The 22,066-nt window shown below is 37.0% G+C and overlaps 1 protein-coding gene across 1 annotated transcript in view; it reads right to left on the bottom strand.

The window, feature by feature from the left end:
* Positions 1-9,525: 9,525 nt before the first annotated feature.
* Positions 9,526-22,066, bottom strand: part of LOC137279235 (potassium voltage-gated channel subfamily KQT member 1-like) — a 157,091-nt gene continuing 144,550 nt past the window's right edge. Inside the window, exons 9-14 of the mRNA XM_067811736.1 lie at positions 18,052-18,069; positions 16,451-16,468; positions 14,124-14,227; positions 13,396-13,597; positions 11,533-11,629; positions 9,526-10,368 (exon numbers count right to left, since the gene is read on the bottom strand). Of these exons, the coding sequence (XP_067667837.1) occupies positions 9,556-10,368; positions 11,533-11,629; positions 13,396-13,597; positions 14,124-14,227; positions 16,451-16,468; positions 18,052-18,069 (1,252 nt within the window). The 3' untranslated portion in view covers positions 9,526-9,555. The remainder of the gene's footprint in view (positions 10,369-11,532; positions 11,630-13,395; positions 13,598-14,123; positions 14,228-16,450; positions 16,469-18,051; positions 18,070-22,066) is intronic.

The following is a 22,066-nucleotide window of genomic DNA, read 5'->3' as shown; positions in this document are numbered from 1 at the left end:
AAAGAAGGAGCGAGTAGGGTAGCTATGGAATTTCATGGCACAGCAGCAGAGTGTTTGAGAGATATGGCAGCAAATGTCCTCTTATGCAGTTTGATATATAACATTTTTACATATTATATTCCCACTCAGAACCATAATGAAACACACTAGATGTTGGATAAATTGTTGTACATATATGACACAAGACACTAGGGGTGATTATTGGAGGGGGAACGATAGCGATAGTCTATGGCGACCAACTATTGCACGACATAGGTCTCTGAAATAATTTCCCCAATGAATAACAGAATATATGAAATATATTCTATTATATTGAATAAAATTTGATGAAGTGGTTTCAGTCTCTTCTAATATGTGATAAGAAACTTGAAACCAAGATCGAGTAAACAGTAAACATAAACTCAATGAAGTTGCAAAAGCGTATTAATCAGCAGAAGCCAATTACTAAACTGTTGGTACTAGTCACACCTACTATTGATGCATTGATAGTTTTTCGTTTCTACAAATGATTAATTGCTATCAGAGACTCAACAATGTCAATCCATCGATAGTGCTAGAAGACACTCGCCTGCAACACTCGCAAGGAGAAGAAGGCAGATAGACCACATCCTTGTCTCGCACAGGTTGGAAGTGTTATTAAATCAGGACTGTTTCATATATACTGCTGTCGTTTTCATGGTTTGATTGCATTTCTCCAGGATTGAACACCTGTTTAAGCTCAATGTCGTAAAGTAATTGGTTTGACTGAATGATGATATGTGTAAACTTGTCCGACACAGTAGCAGCCAATCAGCTATGTTAATTATCATGCAACACCTTGTCCCTCCAGTATATCATTTGACCAGAATTTTGGTAACCATTTGCTATTTTCGATATCTGTGAACATTCGGGTTCGAATTTTTACAGCAACCCATGCTTGTCCTAATGGGTCAGTAAAGAGGTATGTTGGTCAGACTCGCTAACATAGTTGATGCATTTCATCGTATCCAAAAGATGCAGATCAATGCTCTTGACGTCAGTCACTGGGTTGTCTGGTAAAATCACTGTAATTTAGCTTCTTAAGTGCTGAGAGCGGCGTTTTAACAACAAACAAATGAATTGTTTCTGTGATTCCTACTTTTCTGTTTTTCGTAAACTCTACAAACGACATATATGCCGTTACGACAACATGGGAAGCAAAAGACGAATTGTAACCTGGATTTTCACGGGTTAAACGTGTTGAAAAACATCGATCTAGGTAAAAGATGAAGAGTCAGTGATGCGGCATTGATTATATTAGGATATTCTATTTGATCATTAATTATTGTTTTTACGAAAGTCTTCGAAATATTCGGTGTAAGTTCACCGTGTAACCCAATGATGATCCCCCATCCATATCAAATTCCTTCCCTTCAAGTTCCTCTGGTAGACTATCAGGACATCCACTGGTCAGTCTGTTGTTTACATTTGTGGTGGAATCCCTGAGTTGCGGTGTAGATTTGCTTTTAGCCCTAATAATTTCACATGACACCCCGTGTAACAGGTGTTTAAAGTGATTAACGTCCTGACCTGTTTGGATTGGTATATACCGATTGACGTTGTGACATCTGTTGGCCACTGGATCGCTGCAATGACAAGTTACACACTGGAAGGAATCCGAACTGAACCAGCTGCATTTACATGTGTGAATTGATGATACCTAACATGTAGTTCCTTTGGTGGTTCGCATATACCTTTATAACGAGAATTTGGTGAAAAGGTGTCAATCCAGACTGTAGTTTCCAACGGAGACAAAACAAGCCACAATGTTTCTGTCCAGCTGCCGGGATGGGCAAGAGTCATTTTGAGACCATTGCTTTATGTAGCTACAATGTCATTATTAACAAGTCATTGTCATCAAGGTGTTTCTTTTCTTGTTGTTTAACGTTGCACCCACAACTATTCCAGTTATATGGAGGCGGTCCGTACATAATCGAGTCAGGCGCAGACGAAAAAGTGATCAACACTATGAGCATTAGTCCATGCTTTTGGGATTCGATCAAACGAGTCAACGAAGTCAACGAGTCTGAACAACCAACTCATTCAGTTGCCTCCTAAGACAAGCATGAAAATGTGATCAACATCATGAGCATCAACCTGTTCAAATGGGACCCGATCACCAAGTCGGCGAGCCTTCCCACTCGACTCCTTCAGCTACCTCCTATGACAAGCATGTGTTGTTGAACACCAGCTGTAACTCTCATCTATACGGGTTTTATCTACTAGGTGTCTACTTCAGTCAGAAACACTAATATTCCATGATTAGAGAGATTCATAAAGAAATGCACATATCTAACAGCAAACCTCTGATATTTTCTCACATCACTGTAGATTGGGTTTGTTGTACGTCCACGCTGCTGATAAGGAGTCATGACTTTAAGGTATCATGTGTCTACACTGTGCTAGATACCATGTACATGGTTCATTATCAAAGCACTGACACTCTTATACCGGTAAGTAAATTAACTTGACCAAGCTCAGACAGAACGTCCTGACTGTTCCTGGGCACTGAGGAGGTAAACATCTTTGTTCAAGCGGCTAAGGATTCCAGCTTTGAATGTCAAGTGAGTGAATCTAGTTTTACACCGCACTCAGTAATATTCCAGCCATATTGCGGCGGTCTGTGAATAATCGAATCTGGACCAGACAATCTAGTGATCAACAGTATGAGCTTCGATCTGCGAAATTGGGAACCGATGACATGTCAGCTAGCCTGATCATATCGTCTGTTGCCTCTTACGACAGGCACAGTCGCCTTTTATGGCAAGCATTCGCTGCTGAAGACCTATTCTGCCCTGGACTTTTGAGGACTTGTCCAATGTAAGATGGTTATCCAACATTGAGCCTAATTTTGCTACATTCTAGGGCCCTACATTATACATCAGTGAAACAGAAATACCACGAACACTTCTAGAGCTATTGTAAATCAGACTAACCATCCGAACCCATTAGGTGCCTCTTAGGACAAGAATAGGCTTAAGACCAATTCTAACCTAGACTTCCGGGGTATACTTAACAGGCCTTCTTGGACGATGGTCATTCTGACCTCCAGGGTGTCATTGTTATCATGTGACAATATGTTATGTGTGATCTAGCCGAGGGTAAATATTTGACGGTCTTCTACTGAAACAGCTGTCTGTAGCAAGGCAAGGGCCCTACTCACAGATGGATCGCACACTTCTTTGGTATTGTGGATAAGGTGTCCGATGTCTGGCGATTTTCCTGGAGCCCAATCACACAACTTTAAGGCCTCTGCATTATAAATCAGTGAAAAATAAATATAACCAACCCTTCACAAGCTATTGTGACACAGTTTTATTCATGAAAAAAATCATGATAACAGAATCCAAATAAACATTTTGACAATATTAACAGTAAATTACATTCATGAAGTCCTAAGCCAGAGAAGATAACCTGATGAATGATTTGGTATTTACACTTGATCCTAACATTATTTTCCTTATCATTAAAAAAGATCATGTCTGAAACTAATCATAATCTAAACATTATAACTACTGGCAATCTTTCTGACTAAACCTACCATACATCTTCCTGATTATCTACAAACAATGAAATCAAACCTACTGCCTGTCATTATCACTAAACCTACTGCCCATCATTCTGATAAAATTTTTTATGTCCTTCTGAGTATGGGTGGCAGGGTGGCCTAGTGGTTAAAGTGTTCACTTACCATGCCAAAGACCCTGGTTTGAGTCCCCACATGAGTACCATGTGTGAAGCCCATTTTTGGTGTCCCGAATCCACCCACCTCGAGATATTGCTGTAATATTGCTGAAAGCAATGTAAAACTAAAACACACTCACTGAATATAACCTTCCAATCATTAAAATTCAACCTACCCATAACACTTCTGATTGTCATTGTTCACTCAGACTGATATATGTCCAGATAAGGAGTCGCGAGGCTAATTTGCTTAGGTGTAAATGTTGATATCATCCATTCTCATCAGTCCAATGATGCAATAACCTGTTTTTGCATCTCAGTATATTGCCCTCTTAACTGAAATGTAGCATGTAAACATAAATTATGAAATAAGATAAAGATGATAACATTATTTCAATATTTTCAGCTGAAAATATGGTTGACCATTTCCTGTTGTGTTCTGTTTTCTGTGGAAGAGTGCTTTTTTTCTGAAGATCATGTGTATCCATATATTACATAAAGAAACAGCATATCTTTGTCAAAATCTGTGACTTAACATGGACCCTTGGTCCATTACAATTCTAGTTTTCAGAATTATTTTAACCAAGTACCTGGACACACAGAAGCAACAGCCAGCAATTAAAAGAACCACCTCTGAATATCAGTGTCTTTAGTTTGTAACATACATTCCTTAAGCATCGTACCAGGTAACACGTGAACAGGGACTGAAATAATCTTCTAATGACATTCACTGAGATGACTTCTTTTCAGACTTGGGAAGCAGACGTCCCATATACAGAAAGTCTGACAAAAACCCCTGTACTTTTGGCTACTATAATGACAAAGTTACGAAACATAAGACTGCTCTTACATAGACAGTGCTTCACCTAAAACTTGGCCCATATGAGAGTTCTATATATAATATTTCTGGCTGGAAAAAAGGTACCTTATACCAACAAACATTACCATGAAACTGTCATTTCAGTAGTAAATGAACTGCTCCTGCAATATGGAATATCATTCCTATGACCTTGACCTTCAATGAAGGTCACTCAATATCTTATATTACTTATTATCCCTCTAAAAGTATATCTGCATTTTACTGGGGTAAACTTTGAAAAGCAATTTCACCTTCACTACTACTTGCAATTATTTTTGGAATACAAACAGTAATGTCCCTAGATTGAAATCAATATATTGGTATAATAAAAAAATGACCAATACAGGAATTTGTCTGAAATATCTGATGATTGTAGTGAAAATGACAATAACATAATACCACTTACTATTTATGGTTCTGCTCTGAACACTATCATGTTTCACTATCCAACCTAACATCCTACTTATTTTGGGTTGAAAACAAACCCTCAGACTCTTGACACAATCACTGACAGCTATCCAAGCACCTGGTTGTTTCAAAAACAGTGTGATTCTGGCAACGATGGTGAAATACTAACATTTACATTCAATTTGAATTGCAGTACAGTCTACAAGACAGAATCCTTGAACCTCTGGCCAGAGAATCTACACATCCCAGATCAGACAACCATTGTACCAAAGGCAAGATAGCCCGAGCAACCAAGACCAGATTGAGTAACCAAGGTCAGTCAACCCTTGCACCCAATGCCAGATAACCAGCTTTCAGAACAGCAAGATTCTGCTCACCTGTGCCTACAAAAATGCCTGAATAATATGTAATCCTGAAACCATATGAAAAATATAACCTCCCTTTGAAAATAACTGTGTGTACCATGCATATTTGCTTTTGTTATATATGTAAAATACAAGCAGGAATAGGTTTCACTGACATACAAAGTTATATGACACACATGGTTCAGATGCTGATGGCTACTGTTCTCAACACTGAGAACAATATATTTATATGGATTCAATACTTTACAGTCAAATTGAAATATAATTTATAACATCCAACACACAGCAAAGTAAGATAATAAAATTGCATCATCTTTTAAACAAAATATTTAGTAAAATTTCACTACAGCTACACATATAAAAACATACTTCATTGAACAAAACTAACAGCCAGTAACTAATAGCTAAAAAATGCTGAAAGGTGAATGGAAAAGCATTTACTCATCAAATCAAAGGTCAGGGTTTGATACCCACATGGATAAAGTTCTAAACATTTCTTCCAGTGTTCCTTGCCATGATACTAAAAACTGCTAAAATACACCATGGCTAAAAGTGTCATGAAACCATACTCACACACCAAATCATCACTGAGAAATAAATTTTTTAAAATAACTATTACTTTAAATCTCTACCTCTATACACCTACATCATTTAAACACTATAGTCAAAATATGGGACAGAATAAAAATACTTTTTAAAAAGTTCTGTGCGTTTTGTAACTGTTATGAACATGAAGTTTCTTCCAATGCTATTCTACTAAGTACTGACAGGTTCAGAAAAGACAATACTTATGAAAATACATAAATAGCGCTTTGAAACTTCAGAGCAGGTAGAAACCTCTATGTTATCTGTAAGACATTAACAATATCGGAACCTTCATGGAGATCAACACATTAATGGTTGGTTGAAGATGTCCACTAGACAAATGAGTCTCTGATTTCAAGAATTCTCCATATATTTGTACATCCACTCTTTTCCTTGTGCTTACTGACCTATATTCATTTATGATGTCGTGTGAACCCCTTCAGCAACATCGTTGTTTCCTTTGCCCTTTCCTAGACTAGTGGAAGAGGTCATCCCTCATATGGACACTGATACTAAACCCATACACGATATTTTCATGGAAATGTTGCACAAAATTCTCATTTAACTAAATTACTTCATAATTTAAGTTTATGATTGTATTGATGGTTATATAGAGGAAAGCTCCAAAATTTGATGTTGGATACAGGACGTCATTCATTTTATTTGAGAAGTATACCTCCCCACTACCCTCACTTATTTACGAAAGTTTATTCATTGGTTTTGAAAATGATTTACTGCCTTTTAATTTATCAAAGCTGCTATTCCTTAACATGTACAGAACCAAATGGACTTACCACTGTAACTGGCAACGTTTGCTACTTTATATGATAAATGGATATGTTTAATGACAACTACATTGGCAGGAAACTATTATCTGTTTAATTTAGTTGCTACAAAAAAGTTTGCCACAATGGAGCTGAATTTGTCAAATGAAAAAAGTTGCAAAGCCATCTCCAACTCAAAAATAAGGAGTCGTTTATCCAATATAGTAGTAACTCTGGAACTAGTCCCTCTGTCAGCTTCATTGGTGACTGTGTTAACAAATCTGTTAAAATTATAAAACAAACAGCAGAAATTTCAAAATCTTGGAAAAATGCCTTGTTGATTCTTTTTTAAGCCCATGTTTGTGAATTCTATGAAGGGCAACACCTGCATATTATACTTATGATCACATGGTCTTTCTACCATTCTATTCAAAAGGAAAATATTTATAAACAGCTACTTGAGATGTTACAGGGAAGGAGATTTCATTGACGCATAAGCATAAAACAAATTATAAACCTTGAGCCGTAACCTATACCTGCCTGACGTACAAATATCAAGTGTTTCGATACACAGAGAACTGGTTCATAAATGATCAATCAAATGGATCATCCTGGATCATGTTCAGGCATTGATTCATCAATCCATACAGACATGGAATCAAAATGTGCTACACTACATTTGAAAATACCTGATGAAACATGTACAAGGCATTGCAAATCTAAACACTAGGCTCTTGTATAACTCAAAATACCATTAATAATTAAGGCAATCACACTTAAAATCCTAGTCTGTAGATAAAGTAGAGGTAGAATGTATACTTTGATAAGGTTAAATATACACACATCTTTCTAAAAGGATGCAGTGTGTATATCAAGTCAATGGTATTAGTATTACTGTGTAAACAGAAAGTGGAGTTTTGTCCATGTTGAACGTTGCTGATAATAACAATATCTTCACCGACGCTGCCGCTCATCAATAACACAGTTATCCATAAAAGAGATGACTAGAAGATCAGAAGAATTAACCTTTTCACAACAAATCTGTATTCAACACACTGAAGACTCATTCCTAGTTGACTTGGTCGATCATATAGGGTACTTGAAATGAATGGAAATGAACCACCTGCTGCAATACAACTCAAGATTTGACTACATCTTTGAGTTTGTATATAACATGTAACTGTGCATTGGTATGGCACTTTTCCATGCTAGATGCTATGTATCATGCAAAGTGCACAAAGAATACAAACTGCAGTCACTGGATAATAATACACTTCATTTACATTGGAACTGGAACAAACTCCCTGCCCAAGGATAAACCACATATGGTGTATGTGCTTAAAAGTAGAGGATTGGACCAAAGTCTTGGAACTGACAGAGGTCAAGCTGCTTAACATGGCCATCATCCAAAACTCACTGAGACCAATGTTGCTTAATTTAAATAGGTATCTGATGGCAGAACAGGTTAATCTCATGAACCTTTACAACACTCAGGAGATATAAACATGTATATACACAAAGTAATCATCTAAGAGACAGGAAGAAAAAGGAACTCAATCTAAATACACATAACAAATACAGATAATATTATTACCAACTCAAAGACTATCATATATCAACATATCTACATTATGGGGACCAGCCCTATATGAACATTCCACCTTTTCATGATGAAATCATAGTGTGTGTAAATGGGTGAGATCAATGTGATCCACAGTTAATAGTCACATGTGCATGAGAGGAGTGTTGGGCTGAAAGAGTTGTTGACCTAAATCAATGCCTACTCAATGCCATCAATACAGCTTAGGTATAAACTTACATTCATCAAGCCTGCCATTTCTAGATTTATATCTACTGAATATCAAAGATTAGAATGGATTATTTAAACACTAATTTAACCATGTCACGAAGAAACCTAGCCACAGAGTGTTCGTAATGCTGCAATATTCGTTACTCTATGTAAATTATAGCGTTATGATATGTGATAGCATTATGAACTGTCTGCGGATCAGGAGTCAGAAAGTGGCATTTACTGCAGACCATCACTGCCAGGAACAACAGTTTCCATGATAACAGTGTCACTGCTAACTGGCTGACAGTGTCATTGCTAACTGGCTGACAGTGTCATTGCTAACTGGCTGACAGTGTAATCATTAACAAGTCGTGATGTACAGGTGTCACTGGACTAAACAAACCTCCTTTACCACAAAGTCTTCATGACAGCATACTGCAAATAGGAAACATCATCAAAGAATATCGTTAGTTGCAGTTTAATTCTATAAACGATTATGAATGTTTTACCTTGGTTGCCATGGTAACCATTTTCAAAACAAAGTCCTATTATATTTGTTGATCATGTAAGGTCAATACTTTCTGACAAATGTATTGAACATACAATTAGAGTCACATGACACAATGAGAAATAGAAAGTAAAGTTATTGAATTTGGTAACTCTGGTTCCATTCTATGACTTCATTTGATAGGTTTGGCTCATGAGTCATTTATTGATGATGCCAGATTAAAGGGGACTCACCATGTCACAAAACGAAACAATGTACATTCCCTGCTTAGAATTACTTCAACTGAAAGTTTTGCAAAAATATGTATGTGTTAAACAATTTTTTACTCATTATATTCTTCATACAGACGTTCCCTTGATGAACTATATTTCCATTCTTGGTCTTTCCCCATTTTCACATCATCTGTTGAGAAAGATTCAACAGCAGCTAGTTGAGGTACACTGTTTACAGAAGGAGCTCCATGAAAATGCTGAATTAGCAAACATTGGCTGCATCCACAAGGCATAAATGATGGCAAAATATCTTAACATCCTGGGAACATTTCCTGTACAGAGAATCACAGTGACATATCCTCAACAATGGTTGTATTTGGATGGGGACGTTTCGCACTGTATATGAAAATCCAGGGTGTTTTCATTAATTTCTGTGCTAACATATCCTTCATTCACAGATGACCTTCCATCAAAATTTCGTGACATATTTTCATCTTCTGGTGAGGAAAACACAGCATCAATGTCTGAACTGAATGTGGAATTAGAACCAGACTTTAATCCTAGAGGTTCTGACAGGTTGGTCACGGGAACTGTCTCAGACACATAATCTTTAGAATCCCCACTTTCACCAAGTAAAGGATCTGTTTCCAAGGGAGTTGCATCTTCTTTCCCATTGGGACTATCCTCTTTCTCAAAGAATTCCTCTTCCTGTTCATCAGAATCATCGTCGTCGTCCACATAGTTATCTCCCTTTGAACAAGAGTTATCTCCCTTACAGTCAATCACCAAGCCACTCTGTGCAGGAGGATTTTGACTGGGCATTATGTTCTCGGATGGTGCAAATGATGTCGTGATGTTTTTGGTGCAATTTTTTAATCTTGGAGGGGGATCATTTAAAGACAGACAACGATATGTGACACGTTTCTTTATTCTTTGGCTTAAATCTGAAAGATTCCGCTGCATAGGTTTCACAGGATTATGGCTGAGACTTGTAGGCGTGGCTGGCTCACTCGTGAACTGTTTCTCCACCAATATGGGTCTAGGCTTAGTTTGATTGGCAGGTGTTGGCTGTGTCTGACTGGACATCTGTGTTTGCAAATACTGCAGAAGAATTCGGCGATCCTCTTTGTACATGTCAACAAGGAGATCCAGTTTAGCTTCTATATCCTCAGTCTGAAAAGTGCAAGTAACGGTTAAAGAAATTTAGTAAATGATGTTTTATATGCTTCACTGCATTCCAGGCTAAAAACTAATAGCTTCTAATCTTGAAGGTTTGTGACACGCTGCATGTAAAGCAAGTAATCAGTTTGGCTAAATGAGCCAGAGAGTTTTCTCAGGTTCTTAAAGCCAGAACAATTTTATTTCTTGTTTTATGGATGTTTGTCCTCAGAAAACCTTAAGGCAGGAGGTGGAAACAAAATTGCCAGTCAAGGCCAAAACCCCAGCATGAGTTTTTCAAAGATACTTTTTTTTTAAGTTCACACTCGCAGAGATGCTTAAAGCACTGATATCAAACACAAATATTACCAATCACAAATACTGAAAGAAAATTCAGTTTAAAGTCTCTGAGAACAGATACCAGTGTTTAAGTGTCCAACAAACTGTCCAATTATCTTCTTGAATAGTCAAAGTCTTGCTAATGTATATCTAAACATTAAGACCATGTTTTTTTTGAGTGGAGAAAATTTATTTATTTTAATCTTATTCTTGAATCAGTTCATCTATAAAACAAGAAACAAATTTGGTCTGGCCTAATGCTGAATGTGTTGCCAAATATTCCATTGAATTCGAAGCACTTTGTCCAGAAAAGCAAATAACACATATATAACAATACATATAAGTAAACACTAATAACCTTCAGCTCCTACTGTCACTTGCTGGTGTGTGTGCCTGTGAGTGCCTTTGTGTGCCAGTGTGATGACACTGGTGTTTTCTCTCTTCTCAGAGATGAATATACATTGCTGTATGCGACTCCCAGATGGGACTGAACCCTAGAATCTGTACTTTACTGAGAAGTTATAATCCCCAAGATACCAAATGTTACATCTCAGATGAATGTGTCTGTGTGTGCACGTGCGACACCTAACATACATCCTATATCAGCCAATCTGAATACACCTCTCACTCTTATCCGTGCGACACCTAACATACATCCTATATCAGCCAATCTGAATACACCTCTCACTCTTATCCGTGCGACACCTAACATACATCCTATATCAGCCAATCTGAATACACCTCTCACTCTTATCTGTTACTACTGCTGATATCATTGCAAATCAAAACTTTTCCAAGTAAAACAGGCAACGTGATAGATGTGTCCTGAAAACTACTTACTGATCTTTCAACTTTCACCACTCGAGAAGCAAGGCTCTGCTTGGATTCATATACATCCTTGTTTTTACTGCCTGCTTTCCCCAGGATCTGGTCAAGTCTGAAAACACAGATCAAGTCTTAACTATATAGTTCAAGCCTCTAGATGGCTCCATTCAAGCACAACGTATAGTAGGATTTCATGTAATTCATCACATACAATCATAAATCATGAGAATAATCACCTGCAATTATCTGTAAAACATACATATAGCATTGAGGCAAAATAGTGATGAAAATCATACGAAGCATCACTCCAACGAAAAAATCATTCTGGCTTCAAGGCTTTCATCTATTAAAAATATATATAGCACTTAATTAAACAGTAATTAAAATCATATGAACGTAACATATCATATCATTTGAACGAGAACATTAAAGTATGAATGTTTGTCTTCTCCAAATATTAAAGGTCACATGCAACGTAAAACACAACTTTGCAGATTCTGGTACCTTTAGGTATGCACTTACCGAAACAAATCATAAAAAATGCCAATTCAACCTATAAAGTTGGAAAAAACGTGATGAAAAAAAGCCGGAGTTCACTAAATTCCCCCCAGCGCTGGGGGGAAAACTGGTTTCATCAGCTATGCTGCGCTGCGTCCATAACGCATGCGCAGTGAATAGGTTCGCAGAGCTTGAAACAGTATGCATGCCCAGCGTCTGTGGTCGTGAGCAGTAGTCTAATCTTGGTTGTGTACACAAACAAGTAAATAATCTACTCGTTACGTAAAACAACTTGTTGATTGTAGTAAGCAGTTTCTGTCACAGAGAAAGCTGAGTGTCTGGTTTATTCACACCCATATGTCTGTCTACCTGTCTGCTAAAGACAACATGCAATACACAGCTTCAATCACTGACCACGTGCAATTTGAACTTAACACCTATCAGACTATACGACATAAAGAAAATAAGTTGATTTATGACTCGTGCACCTGAGTCCCGTGTCTGCCACATTATGTAATTAGGCACGTGTGATACATACAATATGTTTTTATGTCTGTGGGTTGCAAGCAAACTACACTCGTTTTTTTCGGATGACTGAATCTGACGGAAACTGGTGCAAACTCTTGTCACTTTCAAGTCCTGCTTTGTACTTTGACGGATGACAGATTCCAGTCATGCAGTAGTTTACTATCTCTACTGACATGATTTTTTTATTGGATCGAGCGCAAATTCAGAGGACATGTATTTTCCAAACCCAGCATCTCTATATACATTCTTCATGGATAACAACTTCTTTTAGTGTATATGATTTTGTTTGACAACAGTCTATGAATCCATACTGAAACGACGCATCAAATACACAAAAAGAAGTTGTTATCCATAAAGAATCTTACTTTCTTGTGACTGGCTATACTTCTAAAATGCCCAATAACCAGATCATCTGTCTGTACACACAATGAACCCTCAGCATATCAGCAAATGAAACAGCCAATCAGAAGCCGTCGTTACACTTGTGTGCACATCCACCCGCTATGACTGGGTTCGGTCTCCCGAGTGCTTCGTTTCAGGGTAAGTAAGCCCAAGTGCAAAATATTGCACTTTTGAATCGCGATCGTACGCTTAGAATTTTGTTTATTTGTTTATTTAAAAGCATCAATGTATATTATATGTCATGAATAAGTGATAAATGTGTTTTAATTATGTTTGAGTTTTTGGTTGCATGTGACCTTTAAATTTTATAGGTTTGAGGATGCCTAATGACAGGAAATAACATAATGCATGGATATATAATGTACATGTTTCTTAGCTCAAATTTTGCCTCTTAGGGCATGAAGATCTCTGTCTTCCTGTTCTCTGCTTCCTGTTCTCGGTCCCACGCACCTTGCTTGCAGGTTCTTGATTCTACCCAGCATATCGATATGCCCAGCAGAGTATTGTTCAATGACATCTTTCACATCATATGGCCTCAGAGCCTCTCGGAACTTCCGGCGAGCAACATAATATTTCATCTTGCGTATGGATCGAATGGCTCTCTTGTGTACATCTGTCAACTGCTGCACGCGTGGGGACAGATCTTGTTCTTCTAAAATATGGGATAAAAATACAAGTATAATCACAGAGTGTTTTGAACACACATATGTGTTCACACATATACTCACCATCCATCTGCCCTCTACTCACCATCCATCCACCCATCTGCTCACCATCCACCCATCCTCTTCTCACCATCCATCCAAAATCTACTCACCACCCATGTATCCACTATCAACTCATCATTAATCTACCTATCTACTCACCTTCCATCCTCTTCTCACCATCGGCCTTATACTCACCATCCATCCACCCATCTACTCATCAACCATTTACTCACCATTGATCCACCCATCTACTCACCATCCATCTGCCCTCTACTCACCATCAACACCCATCTACTCACCATCAATCTGCCTTCTACTCACCATCCATCCACCCATCTACTCACCATCCATCCACCCACTACTCACCATCAACACCCATCTACACATCAGTACACCTATCCACTCAGATCTACCCATCCATTCATCCATCACCTACTGACTATACTTTCAATAATCCATCCACACACTCACCCTCCGAATCTTTACAAATAGATGATATAGAGTTCTCCTTCTTGACAGGGAGATGATCCAGAGTGCGTTGCTCAGCTATACCGGTGGCTAAGCTTAGATGACTCCTACAGAAAACATGAGTAGGGTCAACATTGACATCCCACTAATCAAATGAACATGTGCTTAGCAGTTAATATGAAGGTGCAAGTTTAGTCAGGTGCAACATGTGCATCATGTCAGGTGCTGTGACTCTGTGACCCATTTAGTGAAACATTAGTATCTACAGAAACAATTACATATTCATTTACCACATCAAATGCCAAAATAAACCGCAGATCTCTCTACTGCCAAAGTAGTGAAAGAGTTCTTAATTGTAAAGTACACAATACAATCCATTTTTCGTCATTTTGCAAACACAAAAATATGCTTAAAAGATTTCCAGTAAAATATTTACAAAACTGACATTGTACTTTTGTACATGTGAGAGTTTTCCATGACTGTATTGTGAGAGAAACTGCACTTTCAGGCTACAGTTATGCAGAGTCACAGCAGTTTCTGAGTGAAGCCGTGCCCAGCACAACAGACATGAAGTGTAGTGCAGTGTACACATAATGCCTGATCTTATGTGTTTTGGGCAAAAGTAATAATTTTTTCTCTTTAATGAAACACATGAAATTAATTGAGTTGTGATTATTTTTATCAAAAAATAAATTTCAATACAAATAAAATAATCATTGACAACCCAGTATTAATGAGCTAAAGTTTCGAAGCATGTTTTTTGCACTTAGGTCTTAGCAACAGAAAATAAACACAGAATATTTAGACTGGACAACAGAATCTGATGTAATTTATAAATGTAAACCTTTTGTATTATTGCAACATAAGTGGGACTAAAGTAGTACAAATTATGAAATGAAATCATGGCATTCAAACCATGATTTTCTGATTCTGGCACAATCGAAGGAAGCAGCTCATGTGCCACACAGCACTTCCATATATTTACATATGGATTTGGTAGTAGTCTTTGTAATGGCTAAATAAATATTCCAAACATTAAAAATCAACGATGAATATTCTAGAACCAATTTTTATAATTCCTCTTGGAGCACCAGTTGTCAGCATCCGTTTTTAGATCTTCTTGGAAGAGTTAGTGCTTATGAGAAGATCATGAGTCATGCCTTTTGTACATGAAAATATGATTCTTGTTTAAGCTGGGTTGTCAAATAGAGCATGAACCTTTTGTGCTTGTTGTGAGTTGTAACGATGAAAATATTAAAAATTGTCATTTACTATCATTTTCACAAACATTACCAAAAAATTAATTTGAGATAAATATCAATTTTGTAAGACATTTTACATCATTGGGATAAATTAATTATTTGGACAAACATGTTCTCTAAAACTAGATAATATCCCTTTACAAATAGAAACAAAATAATGTTCTAAACACTGAGACTCTGCTACCGCTAAATTACTCTATGCTTAAGCTATTGTCTATTGGACTGACTAAATGACAGTCTATACAGGAACTGCCTAAAGTATTACACCAAGAAAAAACTAAACAAGAAATTTACATATATCTGTGCAACATAAACAATCCGTTTTTGTATTATGAAAAACATTTGATTGTCGTTTTAAAATTCTTCAACTTGGAATAATGACTCTTGTTATGACTATTACTTGGTGGGTATGTGTTTTTAGGGTTACCTCCCTTTGACCACAGACCAACTTATCCACTGCAAGCAATTTGCAAGAGCAATTAAGGAGTCTATAGCACATATTCAATTGAACAACTGATACCACTTGGAGAGATTTAAGCTATACAGATTTAGAAGGGATGTAAGCTTTGAGAAAATCAATCTTGAAGTGAAAGATAAGTACCTGGTTGTGTGAAGAAGAAAATAATGTTCTAAACACTGAGACTCTGCTACCGCTAAATTACTCTATGCTTAAGCTATTGTCTATTGGACTGACTAAATGACAGTCTATACAGGAACTGCCTAAAGTATTACACCAAGAAAAAACTAAACAAGAAATTTACATATATCTGTGCAACATAAACAATCCGTTTTTGTATTATGAAAAACATTTGATTGTCGTTTTAAAATTCTTCAACTTGGAATAATGACTCTTGTTATGACTATTACTTGGTGGGTATGTGTTTTTAGGGTTACCTCCCTTTGACCACAGACCAACTTATCCACTGCAAGCAATTTGCAAGAGCAATTAAGGAGTCTATAGCACATATTCAATTGAACAACTGATACCACTTGGAGAGATTTAAGCTATACAGATTTAGAAGGGATGTAAGCTTTGAGAAAATCAATCTTGAAGTGAAAGATAAGTACCTGGTTGTGTATAGAAGACTGTAAGAGAGAGAGAAGAGAGTGCAATGCTGTTATCATAACAAAGGTACATATTTCATACAAATATAATGTTGTTTCTCATGAACATTAGTATTTCAAACAGCAAAGAATGAATAACCTGAAATCATTCGATTCTGATTAACCACATATCCTCAGTTGTCCTCCACAACTCAAAGTTTGATAAGGATCACGATTTGATGATGTGAACAATTCATCTAAGTGAACAATTCATCTAACAAAATTATCCAAGATTATAATATCCCAGAACTGAAAGGTTGGATATCCTGTCTCGGACCTTAGGCAAGCTTTTGTGGGCATGAAGGAGCTTGGAAATCTGAATATATTGCAACAGAGTTGTGGCTCATCAAGGCTAGTGGTGATTGCAATGACTCACTGCACAGGTGCACAGGTCCACAGGCATGCTATAAACTTGGCTAGTACAATGACCACATGGAGAATTACGCTCTACCTCAATATACTGCAGTCATTGTTCTTTGGACAGGGAACAACTGTCCACATGGCCTGTTCAGTATGGACACCACCTTAAGCCCATTGAACACACGTGGAAGGAGCTGTCCAACCAGATTGCTCTGTACTTCCAGCAACTTGACAAAACTCTGCAATGCTCTTACTGAGGAGTGAAACCTTGGCAAGGAGTTGCCTTGGCAACCAGACAATAACTGGAAGCATGATAGACAGACCACTATGAACGTTTTGGATGAGAGCAATCAGTTTGTGTCTTTTTGGCGATTTCTGTTTTGTTACTCTCATTTATGGATAGACTAACAGATTGTTGGTCAAATGTTGTTTGTTGGCACATAACAACTCAATTTGACATGTTATCTTTGACAGTGATCATTAGCAAACTTTGAGTAGTATATATGATTCACACTAACAGCTGCTCCACTGAATCATAGAATTACAATTGAGGATCAATCTACAGCCCTTGTAAAGAGTCTGTGAATCAAGTATTGATGAAACCAGCATACACTGACATACACTGTTTCAACTTAAAGCAAGGAAATACTTGACAATGAATTAGTTCCTAATTGAGATGTGGAATAAGCATGATGATTCTACTCCTCTCCTGAGATTTTGAAATTTAACATATAATTTTAATTAACTCTCCTGATTGTTACTGCAAAACATATATATCTGGCATCGTGTTTGTGTATAGAAATTTGGTACTGATGTGGCCCCTTTTCACTTGGAAACTGCAGCAAAAAGAAACATTTTTGCGACCGGCACTATTATGGACAATGCCAATATGTCACTAAAAGCCATCCAGTGCTTTTATAATTTTCAAGATTATCAAATTCAAGAAGTGTTTATATTCAAATATTGCTTTAAATGAAACAAAATCAATTTCTAAATATTACAACACTATCATAATTTCTGGTTAAAATTTTGACATTTCTTTCAGAATTTGTTTAGAAACTTCTGACATGGTGCCAGTGTTCTATTTCCAAACGAAAGTGACCATCACTTGTTGTAATATTAGAGAGACAGGTGCACATCTATGCCATGCATGGGGACAGATACAGAGGGGGAGAGTCACTACGGAGATCGGTGACCCAACTTACCATGTGCGATTTACGAGACTAGCGGAAAGACGAAAACACATATTAGCTGAAGCATATCCTATTATCTCACAGAAACATTTACAGACAGTTTCACAGATCAACAAAGTCCAACATTAGTATGTGTGTGTTTGTTGCTAAAAAACTATGATATATTGGAATGGCTTGTAAAAAAGAAGTCTATGTCAAGCAGTCCTGGAGTGATGAATATCATTTAGAATAATACACATCAGGGTGCGTGGAACTGTTTCATCTGAATGATCACTATCATCAGGGTACAATGGCACACCATGGACCAAGTCTGCAAGTCTGACAACCTACTGAATACTGATCATGACCAACACAGAAAATCTGTGACTAATACTAACCTAGAATCAACACATATTCTCAAATTAGTCCCTTATGAGATGACAGACAACCCTTCCAACATCCTTTGCTCATAACCCCCAAATAGTTCTTTCCTCTGACTAGGCCACCCCTTAAATTGCCCCTGTCATTCAGAAAAAACGAATAAGAACTGCGACTCCTATATCCATAGTGGCACATTAAGATCTTAACTGAAGCTATCTTGCAGAAGTTTCTGCTTTAAAATGTTACAAAACAAACACAGAACCATAAAATACAACATAAACATTCAAACAAACAAAACAGCAGTACCAAACATACATCCCAGTAAATTATTTGAAAACAATCATAAATAATAACTATTGAACATATTTAAAACAATTAACGAGTCATTAAATGCACAGTGTGTTCTGAAAATGGAGAAATATAGAAATTTATAGTTCATATTTGTTGCCCATGTGTGTTTTACTCTCTTCCTGGTAGTAAACAAGACATACATTCCTCTTCTAACACATAAAAGTCAAATTTTAAAAATAAAAGAACAAAAGAACATGCTACAAATTTTGAACAAATGTGCCCAAGAAATATTACTTTTGAAACAGCCTTATTAGTGCAACAATATGTCATATTTGGGATTTCACTTTCTCTGTGAAGTACAAATTCTTGGTCAGGCACCACAAGTCGCGGTGGCTGAGCAGGCTAGGTGGTTGACTTTGTGTGCTGGTGATTAGGTGCCTGACTCTGAGGGTGCGGGTTCGAATCCCGAATGGGACTCAACCAAAAAAGTATGAGAATTTGTACTTTACTGAGAAAGTGAAATCACAGATATGACATATGTTGCATTTGACCACTTTCTAAATATGGCATCGTGTAATCACAGCCTTATTAGTGGCAGCGTTGTTCACTTGAAGAGCTGCTGCTGTTTACTGAGATTATGTGAGGAGGTTGAAGACTTGAAGATGACACAGCAATCAATCAGCACACCCTATTTACCATAATAGATAAGGGTGTACCACAATTGTTGCAAAGTTTACATTTGAGTTAGTGAGTGATGTGAGTTTGATGCCACTGTGACCTATATTTCCTTCATATCACAGTGAAAGAGAATGGTGTCAGAGTAACATGGAAGGGATGTACGGTTTGGATGTTTATCATCATGGTGTAATCAACAAGTATGGATAACTTAAATCAAAGCATCATAATTTGAGGAATCTGGAACTCTAGCAGCAGATCCTGCTACAACTGAAGGAAGTAACTCTACAGAGGGCACTGCAACCCTAGTGTCTGTGACAGCTTGATAATCTCAGTTCATGGTACGAGTCACAGGAACATTTTAAAATACATAAAGCTTTAACTTGATTTCCTTTAATTCCAATAAAGAATATTATAACAAACACCCACCCTTTACATTTATCAAATATTTCACTTGTGATCCACAACTTTTCAAGATGGCTGTATTGAGCTTTTGAGGAATGTAATATCAGACTTTTCTTCAATAAAACCTTTACAGAATTCTTGCCAAATGCAAGGAGCTATGGTATAATATGGACCAACTATAAGGGTCCAGACCCATCTCTACACATACAGGCTTATGTATGAACATTTAGCTATGTGTCCGTAACCATACTTGTGTCATTTACACACTAGGTGGCGCTGAATATGACCTCATCAGGTCCGGGTCAGAATGCATCCTTAGTGTCTCATGCTTAATGTAGGAGCTCATGTTGGGATTTAGTGGTCAGACAGTTTGATGTGGGTGTTTGTGTGTCATCCTTCCCCTAGTGGGACATTGCTTGGACCTGCAGCTGTTCCCGGCTCAATAAATATTGTCAACCACATACTGTAACATTTCATGTGTGCACACTAGCTGACAAGGAGATAAAGTCTAAAGGCTGACAAAATAAATATGAATTTATGATTCAAAATAAACTGTTTTTAATCTAATTTAAATGGTAATTTTATACCAAGGTGTAACAAACAGACAGGTCTGGGTCAGGACTGACCATTTAATGATGACTTCCCAAACAATAACTGCTGATGCACATGTTATTCTGGTACCAATTACCATATATGGCACCATAATACTGAATGCACAAACAACAAGCCATTTATTACATTGTTCATGTTCATATTATATCCATTTGGGAAAAATAGTGTTAAACCGTAATCATAAATATTTGATGTTTTACGAACAAATTCTATGCATGCTATAAAACAAAGCCTGCAAGATAAGCTGAATTTTAAGGAACTGAGAAAACAGAAAGTGAATCTGCAGAAAGTGAATGTCCTTTGTGAAGAATATGTGTTTAATCAAACTATCAAAAAAATCAACATATTACTTCAAATGAATAAACAATGATGATGTGAATTTGCAGAGCAATATTACTCAGCATGATTTACCAACAAACAAAATTTTCAGTTGTATATATTTTGTACCATGATTAGTTTTACTTGCTGGGGGAACAGACAGTACACTGTCACTTTATAAGGGCCAAATATAATTCCCATATTTTGATTTGAGGGAAATGTATAGACAAACAAAACATCAGGATGAGTGCCATTTCCTTTATAAGGCCAACAAAATGTAACAAGAAGAAGACAAAGTTGCCAACATCCCCGCATGAATGTGTCTACTAGTTATGATGATGTCAAATGTTTAGACAAAGTGGAAGGAGAGTATTGAAATTATCTTATTTAGAATTCCAGAACTACCAAAAGGTACCAGTACACCACCAGATCTATCTATGTGCCAAGTTTGGTGAAGAAACAGTTAACAGTTCTGGTCACACCTGAAAATATCACACCCTCCAAATTCAGTCAAAGTCAAACTTGTTGCTATGGAAACATAAGAAACATTTTATTCAGAAATCCCAAACTACCACAAGACACTAGTACACCACCATATCTGTCTACGTGCCAAGTCTGGTGAAAAAATATTGAATGGTTTGAAAGTTACCATATATTACCGTGTATAAGCCGACCCCGTAGATAAGCCGACCCCCTAACTTGACCCCAAAAATCATGGTATGTTTCGTGCATAGAGTCTTTGAAGTAAAACGTAAGTATGGTTGCAGTCAATCCACACCACACGACACCTCGCAGTTACAGTCATGGATGTAAAACGTAAGTATGCAAAGTGAGAATAATATCTCATAAAGATTAAACTGACCATTATTCTAAAAACCTGTGTTTGTTTTCTGTTCTATATCCACAATAATATGTTAAACCCAACAGAATTAGAATTATACACTGTTTTTCCCTATTTTATTGGAAAAAATTCTCATACACATCATCAACGGGTCCATATCATCAAGATGTAAAAGAGCAAAGTAACAATGTTTCAGGGAGATAATTAATCAAAGTGAATAAGCTGGAGAATACAATCAACAACAGTACTCGTAAAAGTTGTCAAATGAATATTATAACTTACTACGTCCATCTCTTTTGAGCGATATTGTGCTGTACTTCAAATGACATCACAGTTTTGGTCACCTCTAACTTGACACTCGGACACGATGATCAACGATCAAAAATGTGCATGAAGCATTTTTGTCAAAGGTCATAACCTAGCACGATACATGCACTAAGGTCCGTAATGTATGTATAAGTGGTGGGATATTGTCTAACACGTTCAGAATACCATGATTTTACTCAAAACTTTCCTCTGAATTTA

This window comes from Haliotis asinina, chromosome 3, assembly GCF_037392515.1.
Source record: "Haliotis asinina isolate JCU_RB_2024 chromosome 3, JCU_Hal_asi_v2, whole genome shotgun sequence".
Classification (NCBI taxonomy): Eukaryota; Metazoa; Mollusca; class Gastropoda; order Lepetellida; family Haliotidae; genus Haliotis; species Haliotis asinina.
This window is presented reverse-complemented; position numbering and strand designations above follow the sequence as displayed.